The 15802-nt window shown below is 44.3% G+C and overlaps 1 protein-coding gene across 1 annotated transcript; it reads right to left on the reverse strand.

The window, feature by feature from the left end:
• Positions 1–1259: 1259 nt before the first annotated feature.
• Positions 1260–7953, reverse strand: LOC125291355 (ERV-BabFcenv provirus ancestral Env polyprotein-like). The gene is made up of 2 exons (XM_048238076.1): positions 7932–7953; positions 1260–3446 (listed from the first exon to the last, which is right to left on the reverse strand). Exon 2 carries the CDS (start codon positions 3243–3245, stop codon positions 1968–1970), a length of 1278 nt encoding a protein of 425 aa, XP_048094033.1. The 5' UTR covers positions 3246–3446; positions 7932–7953; the 3' UTR covers positions 1260–1967.
• Between the last annotated feature and the right edge of the window lie 7849 nt (positions 7954–15802).

Below are 15802 nucleotides of genomic sequence, written 5' to 3' on the forward strand. Positions count from 1 at the left end.
AATGTTGTACGAAGGAAGGGGCCTGTCACACAATACAATATCCCTCCTTCCAAACTGGACCAGTCAGCACTGGAGAGAATGGAAAAGCTGTTACACATGGCTCTTCTTTAAGGAGCTTGGGATGAACTGTGTGAACACAAGCACACAACCCCTTTGTAATAACGTTGTATGCACAGATCTAGCTACAACATTGCAATGGAAACATGCATAAAGTTCAGCCAGATCTGCGCACCATGGCAAGAAGTTAAACATGGCCATTGCTTTGGTTCAGTTTACTACTGTACTTTTAGATGACCCGACGCTCTTGAAATGTATAGACCATGACTTAGACTAGTGGTTTACATGTTAAGACCCTGAAGATGATGTTATTACAGCGCGGAGTCGAAATTCAATATGTTACATTAAATCTGTTAACATAATATCAACCACAATTTCCACAGAAAATGAATGGCATTGATTGAATTAGCCACCCTCACTGTTTTGAGATTGCCTTTCAATCTAGGAAATACATCATAAATCATAATCTAACTATCTGATGGAGATGATGTTATTACAGTATGGAGTCAAAGTGTATGCTTTAAATGCATTAACATATCAACTGTGATATGCAAAGAAAACATCTTAAGGCTGCCAGTTGAATTAACTAACAAAATACCACGGTTATAGGAATAGAGTCGAAGTCTCTCTTTGAAATGGTAAAAACGGCTGCCTTTTACCTAACTGGGGGAGCGAGGCAGAAAGTGCGGTTCGAAAACCGAAAACCAAAGATTGAGTGCTACACTCATTCTTAAAAAATGCATTCAATCTGTAGTCATGTCTAGTGAGACAGCTCTCTATTTAGGCAGGGGGGCGAGTCGCTGCTTTCTGTTTCGAACAGAGCCTATGTCTACCTTGTGAAAGATGCTTTATGCGTGTGTCAGTGTAACTACACTGTATTGTAAATTGGATATGTGAACTTTCTAAACTGGTTGCAGTTCCACTCTGGTTCCATGTGAGGGCGCTTACGGGCGAGTGCAGAATGAATGGAGGTCTACGGTGGCCTGACATCGTCATTCTCAATGATAGTCAGAATTTGAGTCTTACTGCTCCATTGGGATGTGATTATGGGGCGTGTTTCAACCGATAAAGGGGGCAAAATGCCTCTGCATCAGGGGTGTCATGTGTTGGCTTCACGATCGTTTTGCGTTGTGTTTTAGTTCTGATGTCTGTACTGAAGATGGTCAATAAAGCTTGACGGCTGGATCAGGATCGGTGATTGAAATAATTTATTGTAGATGGTACAACACTCACTAACCGAGCACAGGCTAAGTCTCAAACAGTAAAACTGCACAGAGTCTAACAGGTGTGGTAGTTAGTAGAAGCGGGCTGCTGCTGAGCGTCTTGGCATAAGATGCTCCCCGAGTCGCTTCCTCGATCCGTCTCGAAGTCCAAACCTGAGACAAAGCCTGTTATACTAAAATCATGTCAACGTAAATCATGCCAACGTGGAAGGTACCAGCCATAGCTCAAAAATAATAGGAAAAGTACTAGCCCTGAAAACAGAATAACAAGGTGATATCTCATTCTGCCCATGCTATGACTACGGCCAGGAACATGGCAGTCTGACCTGTTGATGGTAAATCCTATGTGCAGACACAAACAATGGCATGTACCTCTCCACGTCTCTACTACACACAAAAAGTAACACAAAAGTAACACAGATGAACACATCAGAATACATACAGAAATACCCCAGATTTCTACAGTCCCCCCTCTTGATCAATTAAAAAACACAGATTTTTATAGATCATACAAAACAAATAAAAGGAGTCTGATGTGGTCTAAAGAACAGAGGACAAACCAAGACAAGATTACTTCTCTAGCACTTCGAAAAGGAGGAAGTGCCGGTGTCTTAAAAGAAAAACATAATAACTGATTTCGTTCCGGAGGATTGTCTCACACATAAAAAAATTAAAAAAGGAAAGGAATCAAACCCACATCCTCGGTTCATCCCGAGGCTGGGCAGGAGGTACTCTAACAGGGGCCAATCTTGGATTGGTAGTGGTGGCACGCTTAATGATACACAACACCACTTGGATTGCTAAGTAGATGACAAAGATGGGAATGAGCAGGGGCATAATGAACTGGACAATCTGAGCAAACAGGGGCCCACCCCAGCTACTCAACCAACCTCCCAGGGACCAGCTACCATTATCCCGCTTAAGCTGCTGCACGTGGGCGTAAATATCTTTGATGTAATTGGAGACATTACCGGTCGAGTCAGGCACATAAGTACAGCATTCCTGTCCAATCAGAGCACAAGCACCTCCCTTACTGGCCAAAACCACGTCCAGGCAGAGTCTATTCTGAAGGGCAACCTGTCTTACTGCATACAGTTCTCGGTTAATGTCTGAAAGAGCACGTGCAGTGTCATTAGCTACTACATCAACAATGTGTACCAGATCTCTAATCTCATCAAGCGCCACAGTTAGGCCATAAGCTGGAATTAAAGCGGCAAAGAATCTCTGTGTCGGGGTTGCAACAGTACTGTGACCCCCAAAAGCGTCACGCTTAGTCCTAGGGTGTATGGATGTTGACTCACCCACCAAATGTTCCCTCCCCACAATCCTCACAGCTGGAACAACATAAGATAAATAACAAGAGCCTTGCCAATTAGGGGGAAGATAGGAATATGCATACTGTCCACACACAAACATGGAACCACGTACAGGGGCTAGTGCATTAGTGACGACCGTGCTTCCTGGCGTCCCACCTGGAACACGCATCATCGGGGGAAGGGGAATAAGGACCACTTCACCTGACTGTTCAATGGAAACCTCAGTCTGTCCAACCTGAACTTCATATGGGCAGATGCTCTGACCTACCACCGACCGTCCACTCTTGTCGGCCACCCAACAGACCACACCACGTGGGGCATAACTCAATTTAAGCTTAGTAGGGGGCCCTCTGGCCCATGGAGGATTGGGAAAGATGTCATCAGGGGAACCATTTGTAGTACTGTTAAAGGCTGCTACATACTCTGGGATGGTAAAGGGGATGGCTATGTAAGGATACACTTCAGAGGCAGATGGCATTAACCCGCATACCCAACACGAATGCTTACGCTTGGCCTGGGCTAACCCATGAGCCGTCTTCAGAAAAGTGTTGTCCTTGTGCACATCATGATGGCTGTCATACAGAGTATCAGTAACAATAACCAGGTGACACAGGATAACAGCACAACAAAACAACATTCTCGGTGACATTTTTCAGTTGATAAAGGAGACACACAACAACAGTTACACAACACAGAATTCAGTGAGCTGATCGCTGTTAGAGAACGATGGAGTTGAGGATTCCTTTGGGAAACAGAGTCTTTTTGGGGAGAAGTGAAGGAGACCGGCAGGCAACAGTTCAGTTCAAAGGCAAAAGTCTCTGTCCTGGATGATGTCCGTGGCTTCAAGCAACTCCATGGGTACATGTGGGGAAAGTAAAGAGCAGTATCAGTTGGAGGATAGTCATGGTTGCAGTGAGAACAATCATATAATGATTAAATGTAATATATAATCAAGTTATAGTATTGATTAACAATATAACACGCAAGCACATAATGATTAAACATTTCACAGGTATTTGTAATCACTCCTGAATTAGATAATGGCTAATGCCAGTAATAAAAAAAAACAGGTAAGACTTGTCCAAGTCTATCACCTTTCTGAGCATGAGTTTGTGTCACCAAGAGTCAACTAGCACAACACTCCAAGCAGGCTCGGTTTTACAGGGAAAGATTCTACACTGGTGTCCCTACCCTTTTCATTTTTTCCTCTGACCTCCCGTGAAAACAACAAATCCACCGTCAAAATGAAAGTCTTCCGTGAATCTTCCTCCCTGCTCTACACCCTATTTCTAAAAAGAAGACGGGCAGAAAATCAGATATAATTCGTACCCTGCTCGGCGTGTCATGTTTCCGGCGGATCAACTAGTTTGCAGTGGCTCGCGTGTATCCATTTGGTTTTGCCCTGGACCTTTACTGCCGACTGTGTTATCAACAAGATCTGATCACGCCCATCGTGCTTCGCTTCTAGCGCTAACCTTTGGGGCTTGTGAATCATCACCCACTGACCTGGCACTAGAGAGTGCCCACCTTCCGGGGGGTCTCCCCAGGCCTCTTTCACTTGGTTAGCCGCTGTCCGGACCGCTTCTGTCAATTGCACACAGTAGTTCAGCATTGCATCTGATGTCAGGTGGATGTCGGCTTTCCTCAGATCGATCGTGCCTGGTGCTGAGAAAGGCCTGCCAGTCACGATCTCAAATGGGCTGAGTCCTGTGTCCCTGTTGCTTGTAGCACGCATGCTACACAGGACTGTTGGTAAGGCGTCAACCCAAGGAATGCCTTCTTGATGTTTCTTGGCCAGTCGGTTGGCTCTCTCCACCTGCCCAGAGGATTCTGGGTGGTAAGGGCAGTTCAGGGACCATTGCACATTCAGCATGCGGGCCACCTCCACGCAGACTGCTCCAGTGAAGTGTGTTCCGTTGTCTGAGCAGATCTGTTCCGGCAATCCGTATCGTGGAATGATGTCTTTCACGAGGACTTTGGCAGTGTGTAGTGCAGTTCCGGATCGTGCAGGGAACGCCTCGATCCACCTAGAGAACTTGCACAGGACAATCAGAACGTCGCGATAGCCTTTGCACTTTGGAAGGGTGATGTAATCTATCTGAAGAACTCTGAAAGGCCCTGGTGGAGCAGGTGTTTTCAATGTTGGCAGCTTGACCTTTCTGTCGTGGTTGTTTTGCCGACAGGTGGCACACCGCTTGACGATGTCCCTGGCCGTTGCTGTGAACTTTGGGGCCCACCAGACCTGTATGAATCTGTTCCTCATTTTTTCCACTCCCACGTGTCCAAGCGAATGAATTTGCGTCGCCAGGTATGGCAGAAGACTTTCTGGAGCCACTGTTCTTGTTCCAAACCTCCACAGGTTGTCGTCATGGAGCTTCGCCGCATTTTCAATCCAAGTCCACTTCTCTTCTCGGCTTGCGCTGTTCTGCATGTCTTTGATGTTGGCCAAACTTTCCCGTTTTCCCTCTTCAGATGTTTCCTTGATCTTCTTGGTCACTCTCATCATGCATTTCTCTTTGTCATTTTCAAAACATTTCCTGTTACCGTTAGATCCGTCCGTGTTTCCATTTCCGTGTCCATTCTCGTTAGTCGTTTTAGTTATCCCTCCCTCTCTTTTTTTTTGCGGCTGTTCTTGGCCCGCATCCGTAATGCATTGCCTCTTGCCTCAAGGGTGTCTTGCCTTGTGTGTGCTTTCACTTTTACGACTGCCAGGTCTTTTGGTAGTTGCCTTCAAGCAAGGCAGTAACGTAACGATGTAGGATCTTCAATGCGTCAAAAGGGTGCAGGTCTCTCATCTCCTTGAGTTCTTTTTTCTTCGTCCAGGTATGCCGTCCGGCATCCCGAGGGTGTTGTATGGCGGCGGACCACTTCTGGATTTCGTCGCCCTTTGCTGGTTGGTAGAACACAGACACACCATCAGCGTTGGCTACTGTGCGTACTGGGCATATGAGGGCCTCATCAGCTGATTCATCCCAGACATCCCATCCCTCTGCTGGTGGTCTGCGCCTCTTGGTCTTGGGCTTAATTACGGGAGCAGCCGCTCCCTGGCTTGCATCAGATGTGGATGGGGCGTCAGTCACGGGGACAGCAGTTGCGTCATCATTCGCTGGTGCTTGGTTGGCTTGTTCGGGCGACAGGTATTGGGGATTGGTTGCAGGTGGCGCTGGTAACAGCATGGATGGTGTTGGAGTGGGAGCTGTAGCAGTGGCCAGTGGCTGAAATTGGCCCTGCTGGGGTTGAGCAGGTTGTTGGTAGTGGGTCACATATGAAGTGTAGAGGCCAGGCCCTGTTGCTAGGCCCATGCTGGCTTGAGCATCAGCTGTAGATTGTTGGAAGCAGGGGCCTCTCCCTGTCGGCTGTTGGTACCCGCCAGGTGGGGTGCTGTTCAATGGCTCAAACAGACCTCCAATACCCGGATAGTGTGCGATGAAACTGCCTCCCAGCTCAATAGTGTCAGAGATGTCCACTCTACTTCCAGAAGCCTCCACCATGGCAGGTGGCGCTGCTGGGTCCAAGCCGTGCAGTGTCGGATAGAGGCGGGTGCTGTGCTGCCCTCCACCCCCCCCCCCCATGATGGGGGCGGTGGTAGTGGGAGGAGTTGGCTCCTCCCCTCAGAGTGGCAGCTGGGACTGCTCCTCTTAGCCTCATTCCAGTGTGTTCTAGCAACATGTCTGCTTCTGCCAACTGTTCCTCTAAGTCACGTTTCTCCATCTCACTTCTCCAAGTCTTGTCTCGAATTTCTGTCTCCAATTCTTGTATCTTCCTTCTCAATGACTCTTCCACAATTGCGGCCGTCTGCAACCTCTTGCCAGCTTTCCCTGCCTGAGATTTCAATTCTTCTGCCAGACATGTAGTGCGGTGTTTTTTTGGCATCCACCTCCTGCGAGCAGGATGCCCGCGATAGCCCCCATAAAGGATGCCTTTAGCTGGCTCATTAACAAAAAGGCATAGGGCTCCACGATGTCTGTTGTGCTTTTTCCAACTCAAATACACCTCCACGAACCTTCTTAGGTGGCCAGCGCCCCTGGACAATAGATGCAGGATCAATTTCAAAATCTTTTCTCAATTTTTCCTCAAATTTGCCCAATTGAAATTTCTTAGCCATCCAATCTGACACATAATCTTGTATTTCAGCTGAATGTCTCCTCCTGCTGAGGCTTCCTCCTCCTCATCATGGTCAGCTGCTTGCTTATCTTCTTTTTGCTTATTAAGCCCTTGAACCATCTCTGATTTCTTACTCTCTTGCACAGTGTCTTGTTCCAAATTATTATTGGGGCCCGAAGCCATACGAATTAGACTATGTGTTCGTACAAGGACGAGGTCCTTTATTTAAACTTTTTGCTTAAATTTGTCAGTAGTGTGTGATGTTTTAGTGCCAACTTTTGCGATTCTGCTTTGGCCAGAGGAAAAAACCTCTCTCTCTGTCCTTCTCCTTTTTTTCCACACACTCACACACACACGCTCGCTGCTCCCGCCAGGGAAAAGGAAACACTCTCTCCTTATCTCTCCCGCTCCGGAACCTGGCAAATTATTTTACTCACAGCATGAAGCCACAACAATAACTTTCACCAGTGTCAGTTCCACTTAACTCAGACTATTTCCTTTCTCCCCAAAACCGGCTGGACAACGACAAAAAATTAATGTCTCACTCACACCTTTAACGATCTCTCGTTAAATTCACAGTTGACCAAGTCAACAAAAACATAGGTTGGAAACCCTATACCACTCTTCACCTACTGCACAACCAAAACACCCCCCTCTGGTGATTTTGTCTCCTCTCCGTATCACTGTAACGCTAAGTTTAGTCCTAGGCCATTAAACTAAACAAAGACCTTGAGAAACAACCACACAGTTCACTTCAGCAACAATAATGATTGTAGCGACAGTAACTCCTTCTATTTTCTCTTCGGCACCCGCACAGCATTTATCACAAAACCCACACAGCTTTTTATCACAAAACTCACACAGCTCAGCATGTAATGGCAGTACAGAAAAAAAGAAAAGCTTTAATCCCCAAGCTTGTCCGTGGTTAATCGATTACTTCTTTTAATTAGTTCACGAATCTATTCCAATTACCCAAAATATGTGTACACTTCAACCGTTTACTTTTTTTTTCGAGAAAACTTCTTATATCAAATGACATCTAGCTAATCAATCATTGATATAGGTGCGTTACTTGTCAAAACACTTAATGACACAAACTTCAATACTCTCATTAATGTGCAGCTTTAAATCAAAAAGTTCTAATTTACTCCCTAAATTATGTTTATTTTTTTTTAACTTTACTCTTGGTTCTTTTCACGCACAGAGGAGAAAAAAAACTCTTTGCTTTCACCTGGTCAGAGTTTCTTCACTGCGGCGCACACGCAAGACAGCGTCCTCCCTCTTGGTAGGCTTCCAGCTGGGGTTGGTCCGCGTCAGCCCGGGGCCCCAAAGTAGACTCTTCTTACAGATGTGAAGTTTCAAAATCTGCCCTCGGCGTCTGTTTGAACCCGAAGACTCAGTCTGACCTCGCCCCGAATGGATGTTCTCGTCTTCCCCTCCTCTTGCATCCGGGTCACGGCACCAAATGTTGGCTTCACGATCGTTTTGCGTTGTGTTTTAGTTCTGATGTCTGTACTGAAGATGGTCAATAAAGCTTGACGGCTGGATCAGGATCGGTGATTGAAATAATTTATTGTAGATGGTACAACACTCACTAACCGAGCACAGGCTAAGTCTCAAACAGTAAAACTGCACAGAGTCTAACAGGTGTGGTAGTTAGTAGAAGCGGGCTGCTGCTGAGCGTCTTGGCATAAGATGCTCCCCGAGTCGCTTCCTCGATCCGTCTCGAAGTCCAAACCTGAGACAAAGCCTGTTATACTAAAATCATGTCAACGTAAATCATGCCAACGTGGAAGGTACCAGCCATAGCTCAAAAATAATAGGAAAAGTACTAGCCCTGAAAACAGAATAACAAGGTGATATCTCATTCTGCCCATGCTATGACTACGGCCAGGAACATGGCAGTCTGACCTGTTGATGGTAAATCCTATGTGCAGACACAAACAATGGCATGTACCTCTCCACGTCTCTACTACACACAAAAAGTAACACAAAAGTAACACAGATGAACACATCAGAATACATACAGAAATACCCCAGATTTCTACACATGCAAGCCCAAATTCTAGAGGGGCACAATAAGGGTAATTGAATGCATTTTGTGAGAGGGGGTGTGAATTATATCAGCGGGGGCCCGGGGGTTCTCCCCCGTGAACATTTTGATATTCTGACTGCTAAACACCATTTTAATACAATTTGTACAGTTTTGAGGGACAGGAATACCTTAACAGAGTTAAAGGAACCGTATGTAAGAAATGTATTTCAATTAATCATAAATTGGCCTGATATCTCACTAGACATTAAATCATTAAGTGCCAAAAACGTAATATTACGTTTTTCCTTCCCATGCGTTGAGTGCCAAAAACGTAATATTACGTTTTTAGCTTATTTTTTAAATTACAAAACTAGACACTCTAACACACCTTATATGTGATTTTGGGAACTCTGTGATGAATGGAAATGAAATATATGACGATCGAAAACTCATGGAAATGCACAATCTGGACATTTTACCATAACTCAGTTGCCGCTTTGGGTCGAATCAGTGACGCATGCACGTCAGGTCAAAACCAGGCCATTTTCGTGGGTCTATCACTAGGTGGCAGTCTCGCCAGGTCTCGCTGATCACTTCCCGGAAAGTTTACACAAGTAAGTAACAGGCAACACCTCATATTTCATGAAAGACGTTATTTCTCCATTTCTAGAAAAAAACAGCGATTTTGATGAAAAATAGCCACTGTTTAGCTTGGGATTTCTCAGGAACAGAGTGTAGAAATACCGCGGTTTGCACCCACCGAGAGCTTAAAGTCTCACCTTTTAATCGAGCTATTGTATGTGTTCATAGCTATAACAGAGAATATGCTGTGGCTGTACAAAAATCTTCAACAATGGTCTAGATTGCTGGCACTCTAGGACGAAGCTCCCGAAAACAGCTTGGCATTCAATGAGTTAACACCTGAAATGTGCACAACACAGCCATAATGAGGGTCCAAATCTCAGTGGTACATCTCACATTCAAGGTGTGAAATCTAAGACAAACATTAGTTGATGCAATAACTTGCTCCCTCTGTCTAATATGGTTTAACATGAATAAAAATGATACAATATATTATATGAAAAAATATTTATTACTAATTATATTACTAATATTAATAATATTACGTTTTTAGCTTTTTTTAATTACAAAACTAGACACTCTAACACACCTTATATGTGATTTTGGGAACTCTGTGATGAATGGAAATTAAATATATGACGATCGAAAACTCATGAAAAAGCACAATCTGGACATTTTATCTTAAAACTCTGCTTTTGATGGTTGCCGCTTTGGGTTGAATCAGTGACACATGCACGTCAGGTCAAAACCAGGCCATTTTCGTGGGTTTATCACTAGGTGGCAGTCTCGCCAGGTCTCGCTAGGTCACTTCCCAGAAACTTTACAGGCAACACTTCATATTTGAGAGCTTAAAGTCTCACCTTTCAAACAAGCCATAGTATGTGTCCATAGCTATAACATAGAATACGCTGTGGCTCTACAAAAATCGTCAACAATGATCAAGATTGCTGGCACTCTGGGCCAAAGGTTCCGAAAACAGCGCGGCATTCAATGAGTTAACCAGGGTGATCGTTCTGTAGCTGACTACTCTGTCTTTTCGGACCCTTGCAGCCAGAAACGGTTGGAAGGTGAGATCGCTCCTCACCGTCTACCGACTTGGCTTCAGACCTGAGATCCAGTCTGAAATAGCCTGTCGAGATGACAACCTGAATCTCGACACTGTGGCCCACCATGCACTTTAATCCGGCCTGCCGAACATTTAATTAACTTATCATAGGCCGCTCTCTATAGAAGATGAGTTGAAGACGGCGTTCTCTGCCACCACAGGTCACTATGAGTACCTAGTATTTCTATTTTAGCTAATGCTCCATCCGTATTCCAGTCATTTGTAAATGAGGTTCTCAGGGACATGCTTCACAGGTTTGTTGTTGTTTTTTATTGATGACATCCTCGTATACTCTGATAATATGCAGAATCATGTGAAACATGTGAGGGCAGTACTAACCATACAGTTCCCAGGGGGTACAGATGGATAAGGAGAAGGTGCAAGCGGTTCTGAATTGGCCAAGGCCCAAGACTAGCAAAGAGGAGTTGCAGCTTCTCTGACCACACTCCTGAAAGGATCCCATCGTCAGTTCTCCTGGACACCTGAGGCCGAGGAGGCCTTCAAATCCCTGAAGTGGAAATTCATGTCAGCCCCTTTACTAAAGCATCCAGACCCAGCGCTACCTTTTGTGGTAGAAGTTGTTAGATTCTCTGGTTGTTGCGTTGTGTTTTAGTTCTAAGGTCTGTATTGAAGATGGTCAATAAAGCTTGGCGGCGGGATCAGGATCGGCGATTAGATAATGATTTATTGTAGATGGTACAATAATGAATAACAGAACACAGGCTAAGTCTCAAACAGTAAAACTGTGCAGAGTCTAACAGTTGGGGTTGTTATTAGAAGCGGCTGTTGAGCCTTCCGACAGAAGATGCTCCTCGGGTTGCTTCCTCGATCCGTCTCCGAGTCAAAACCTAAGACAAAGCCTGTTATACTAAAACATACAAATGTCAATCATGCCAACGTGGCAGGTGCCAACCAGTGTACACAACCCGGCCCTGGCCAGATGGAGATACTAGCCCGAATAGGCAGACATGCTGTCTCCCTCGGCCCATGTTATCACTGATGTTCCTCGGATGTTCCTCGGATGTTCCTTGGCCTGTATGACCTTCCTGCTGGTACACAGGCCTAAGGCACAGTTATGTACAATAATATGAACCTCTCCACGTTGTATACTACACACAGATGTAACATATGAACACATCATAATACAGTGAGAATACCCCAGAATTCTACAAAGTAGATGCCTCAGAGGTGGGGGTAGGAGCCATACTGTCCAAGTGTCAAGGTAATCCTGCTAAACTTTTTCCATGTGCCTATTACTCTAGGAAACTGTCCCAAGCCGAGAGAAAGTATATATACTCTTTTTTGATCCCGTGAGGGAAATTTGGTCTGTGCATTTATCCCAATCCGTGAATTAGTGAAACACACTCAGCACACAGTGAGGTGAAGCACACACTAATCCAACAACAGCGGCGCTCGGGGAGCAGTGAGGGGTTAGGTCCCTTGCTCAAGAGCACTTCAGCCGCTTTCTACTGATCGGGGTTCGAACCGGCAACCCTCCGGTTCCAAGTCCGAAGCGCTAACCAGTAGGCCACGGCTGCCCCCTCAAATTACGATGTGGGGAATAGGGAGTTACTGGCTATCAGGCTTGCTCTTGAGGGTGCACAACATCCCTTTGTGATATACACTGATCACAAAAATCTAGAATATATACACACCGCCAAACGCCTTACCCCCCGACAGGCCAGATGGGCCTTATTCTTAACTCGGTTTCAATTCACAATCTCATATTGCCCTGGCTCAAAAACTGTCAAAGCTGACTCTCTTTCTCGCATGTTTGAAACTGAACCCACTTCTACTGCCCCAGAACCAATCTTCCATTCGGTGGGATCTGGAAAGAGAGGTTCTAGAGGCCTCAGCCCAGGATCCTCAACCACCAGAATGTCCTCCAGATCAGGGTCTATGTGCCAAGGTCTCTGCGCAGCTGTCTCATTACTTGGGCGCACAGCCCCTTGGCATCAGAAACTGATTAGTTTCGTCATACAAGAAATGCCTTGAAGCAGTCATTACGAATAAAGGCTTTTCCACAAAGTATTTAAGAAATTTCAGCAGGCGTGTTCAATACTTTATTCCTGTGTCATTCCATTTTATTACACATAACTCTACCTTAATATTTGGATTTTTTTATGGGTGGACTATCTGAGTTGATACTAATATCTGGTGAAAATTTCATGCAAATAGCCTCATTGGAAGTATACTTACTGAATTTTTTTGATGTGTTCAATACTTATACTGTATGTCTCCACAGATGCAACATTCAATGGAGAAGGATTTCCTTGCTGAAGAGGTGGCTATTGATATCCAGCGCCATGAGGAGATTATGAAGATAGTAGAGGAAAACACCAAAAAGCAGCAGGATAAAATTAGGGGGAGGACAACACAGAAGGTTCACTGGATCTTGCCACCGGGGGCCCTGGTATGGCAGAGGAATGTGAGGAGCCAACAGAGGAAAGGGGGGAAACTCGACCCCGAGTACTTGGGACCTTTTTCAGTGGCAAAGGTTGAGGGGAAAAGTGTTGACCTGATTGACAGCAATGACTGCACTTTCCCTAGGGTCAGCATTGACCACTTGAAGCTGTATGTGGAGGAGGTTCCAAGAGTCCCCAAAAGCATAAGTACAAGTAAGTATAAGTATATATTCTCTTTCGATGCCGAGGGGGAAATTTGGTCTCTGCATTTATCCCAATACATCCCAATTCCGATACATATTACAGTAGTAAAAAAATAACAATGAATACAAATTAATGCCATGTGCTTGCAAGTAATTGATATTCAAATGCCATGTCATCAAAAGGCATAACAGATGCCTGGGGAGGTAATAAAGCCCATGTCCTGCTGTCCCGCATGGGCCGATACAAAATGTTTTATTGTGACATTGCAAGAACTGCACCAGGACAGGAGTTGGAGAGTGAGGTAAGTTGTGTTGCACTTTAGGGGGCATCTGATATGTGCTTGTATAGTAATATTGAAATAAAGTACTTAATTAATACTTACATAATTCATACGTCACATGACAACATTAAATTTCCCAACCCTGTTCTTGCACTTCAGGTGATCAACGCACTTCTCAGTAACATGGTTGCTGAAACAAACAAGGTGGGGGGGGGGGGGGGGGGGGGGCTCTTTCCATTGATTAATTTGAAATGACAAGGATCTGGGAAGGAAAGGGGTCAAGATTGAGGGTAGGCCGAGTTGAAGTTGGTTCTGTAAAAACACTCAAACGTTGACGATGTCATGTCAATGAGCCTGTTTTTTTGTAGTGTGATCCCATACAACACAACCTAAATATGGGTGCTGTCCATGAGCCAGGCCACTGGATATTAACTGTACAGTACGTGCTAATATTTGGTCTTGTACATGCGCACACACAGAAACACACAATGCAGGGGACAAATTGCAGGGGACACCCAACATATTTTGTAGACCTTTATTCACACAAAATATGATGAGGACAATGTAAGCATATGTGACTTCCTGATTCTTTAGGTGATCTTTCCCAAGGAAAGACACAGTATTGTGGTGGACCCCCTGGGTAATGACATATGCAAGGTCAAGGCTTTTAACTGCAAAGAACTGTCTCTAGTAATGGAAACCATAAAGAAGGAAGACTCCTACCCTACAGATAAGATGAGACAGGCACATCATTGCACTTTATGGCATTCATCCGGAAGAAAGGATGTAATGTGTCAAGGTGGACAGCAGGCACTGTAGCGCACACGTTGCAGGCAGATGGCAACTCCTGCGGAGCCTTTGTCTTGAAAGTGAGTTTGTTTTTTCTGTGTGGGCTGAGTGGTTCCAAACAATACAAAGTGTTGGAACATATGACCAGTTGACCAATCAGCTAATTAAGTTTGTGTCACATTAGTATGCTGAAAGGATACTAAAAGAAGAGCCACTTCTATTTTCAAATAGCAGAGCAGCAGTGGCTACAGAAAGGAGGTGGCCAGGGCACTTTTGAACAAGTCTGGTAATGTAGCTTATATTCTGGTCTATAATCATGATGCATGCATTCCTACAAATATTTATATTTATATTTATTTATATTTATATTATTATATTTAAGTTTTATTGTATTTGTATTGTACTGACACAATTGTTGACAAGTCTTATTGTTGTCACTGATGACCAGATGACCTAAGTGAGCTGTGCCACCATTGTGGAGAACACAAATGTTTGTGTAAAGGACCAAAAACAGACAACCAAATGGGTAAAGGATTCCATCATGATACTTCAATTATGGCATTTCACTGTGTATTTCAAATATGTACTCTGAAATCGTTGCTATGTTGTCTTCATCTTTGTTGTTACAGGTCCAATGTGACTTATGTGACCGGTGGTTCCACATGACCTGTGTTGAATACGTGGACCATGGCAGCCCCGGGAGCAATCCCTTTAGTTGTGCTGCGTGTAATGTATGAATTAAATGTAGTTCTATCTTGAAATGTTTTTTTGTGTGTGAGTCCATTTTTGCAGAGTTATAGTGGGGTAACATAATTTGACAGTCAAAATATGTGACCTGTCCTGCTGAAGTTCACAGCAGTGATGGAAGCTGTTTGGTTAAACATGGGACAGTAAGGAGTCACCTGAGATGTTTTTTTGTGCATACACAGATGATAACAAACTTCATTTTTGAAAGCTGCAAAACATGATTTCCCTCCCCCCATTTATGTTTATGAATAGCCTATGAAATTTTCACAATAATAACAGCAGAATTATCGTAAACATAATTTCTATTAAAGTCTGCATTTTCATCAACAAAATATATCTTAAAAAAATTACATTGCACGACCACACAGCACTACACATATTTTGTAGTTCTACCCAAAAACACCTTGAGTTGATACATTCATAAAATCAACTCAACCACAAAAGCACTATCTGTCTTATCCATTTATAAAATATGTGACCGATCTGGCTGAAGTAGCCTAGCCTACTGCATGTTGAGTCCATCTGTTTAGACTACCAGTGATGAGAGCTACTTTCTCGCTATCATTTTCCGTTTTAACCGGTAGGTTGTTTGTTGATGAACTACAGACTATATAGCGTTTACTGTGCATTTGAATTTCAGTAAATGGATCTGCATTGAAATTTCAGTAAAGTAGTTCATTTCTTTGATGGCCCGTTCAATATTTTTGGACCTCTATGATCTTACGTTATTTGCGTAAGTGCTTCGTCAACGTGTCAGTACAACTCAGTCAATTCATATAGCGCCCTCTAGAGTCACAAAATTTGGTGCAACACCGGCTCCGTCCACTCACTCCACATGTATGCGCACAGAGAGAGAGAGAGAGAGAGCGCGAGAGAGAGTTGCAGTGTTCATGCTGTATATAAAAACACAGAGTGCCCTACAATTTGGCGCAGTGACTGATGGTCACAAGTGAAA

The sequence above is a fragment of the Alosa alosa genome, chromosome 2 (genome assembly GCF_017589495.1).
Source record: "Alosa alosa isolate M-15738 ecotype Scorff River chromosome 2, AALO_Geno_1.1, whole genome shotgun sequence".
Taxonomy (NCBI): domain Eukaryota; kingdom Metazoa; phylum Chordata; class Actinopteri; order Clupeiformes; family Clupeidae; genus Alosa; species Alosa alosa.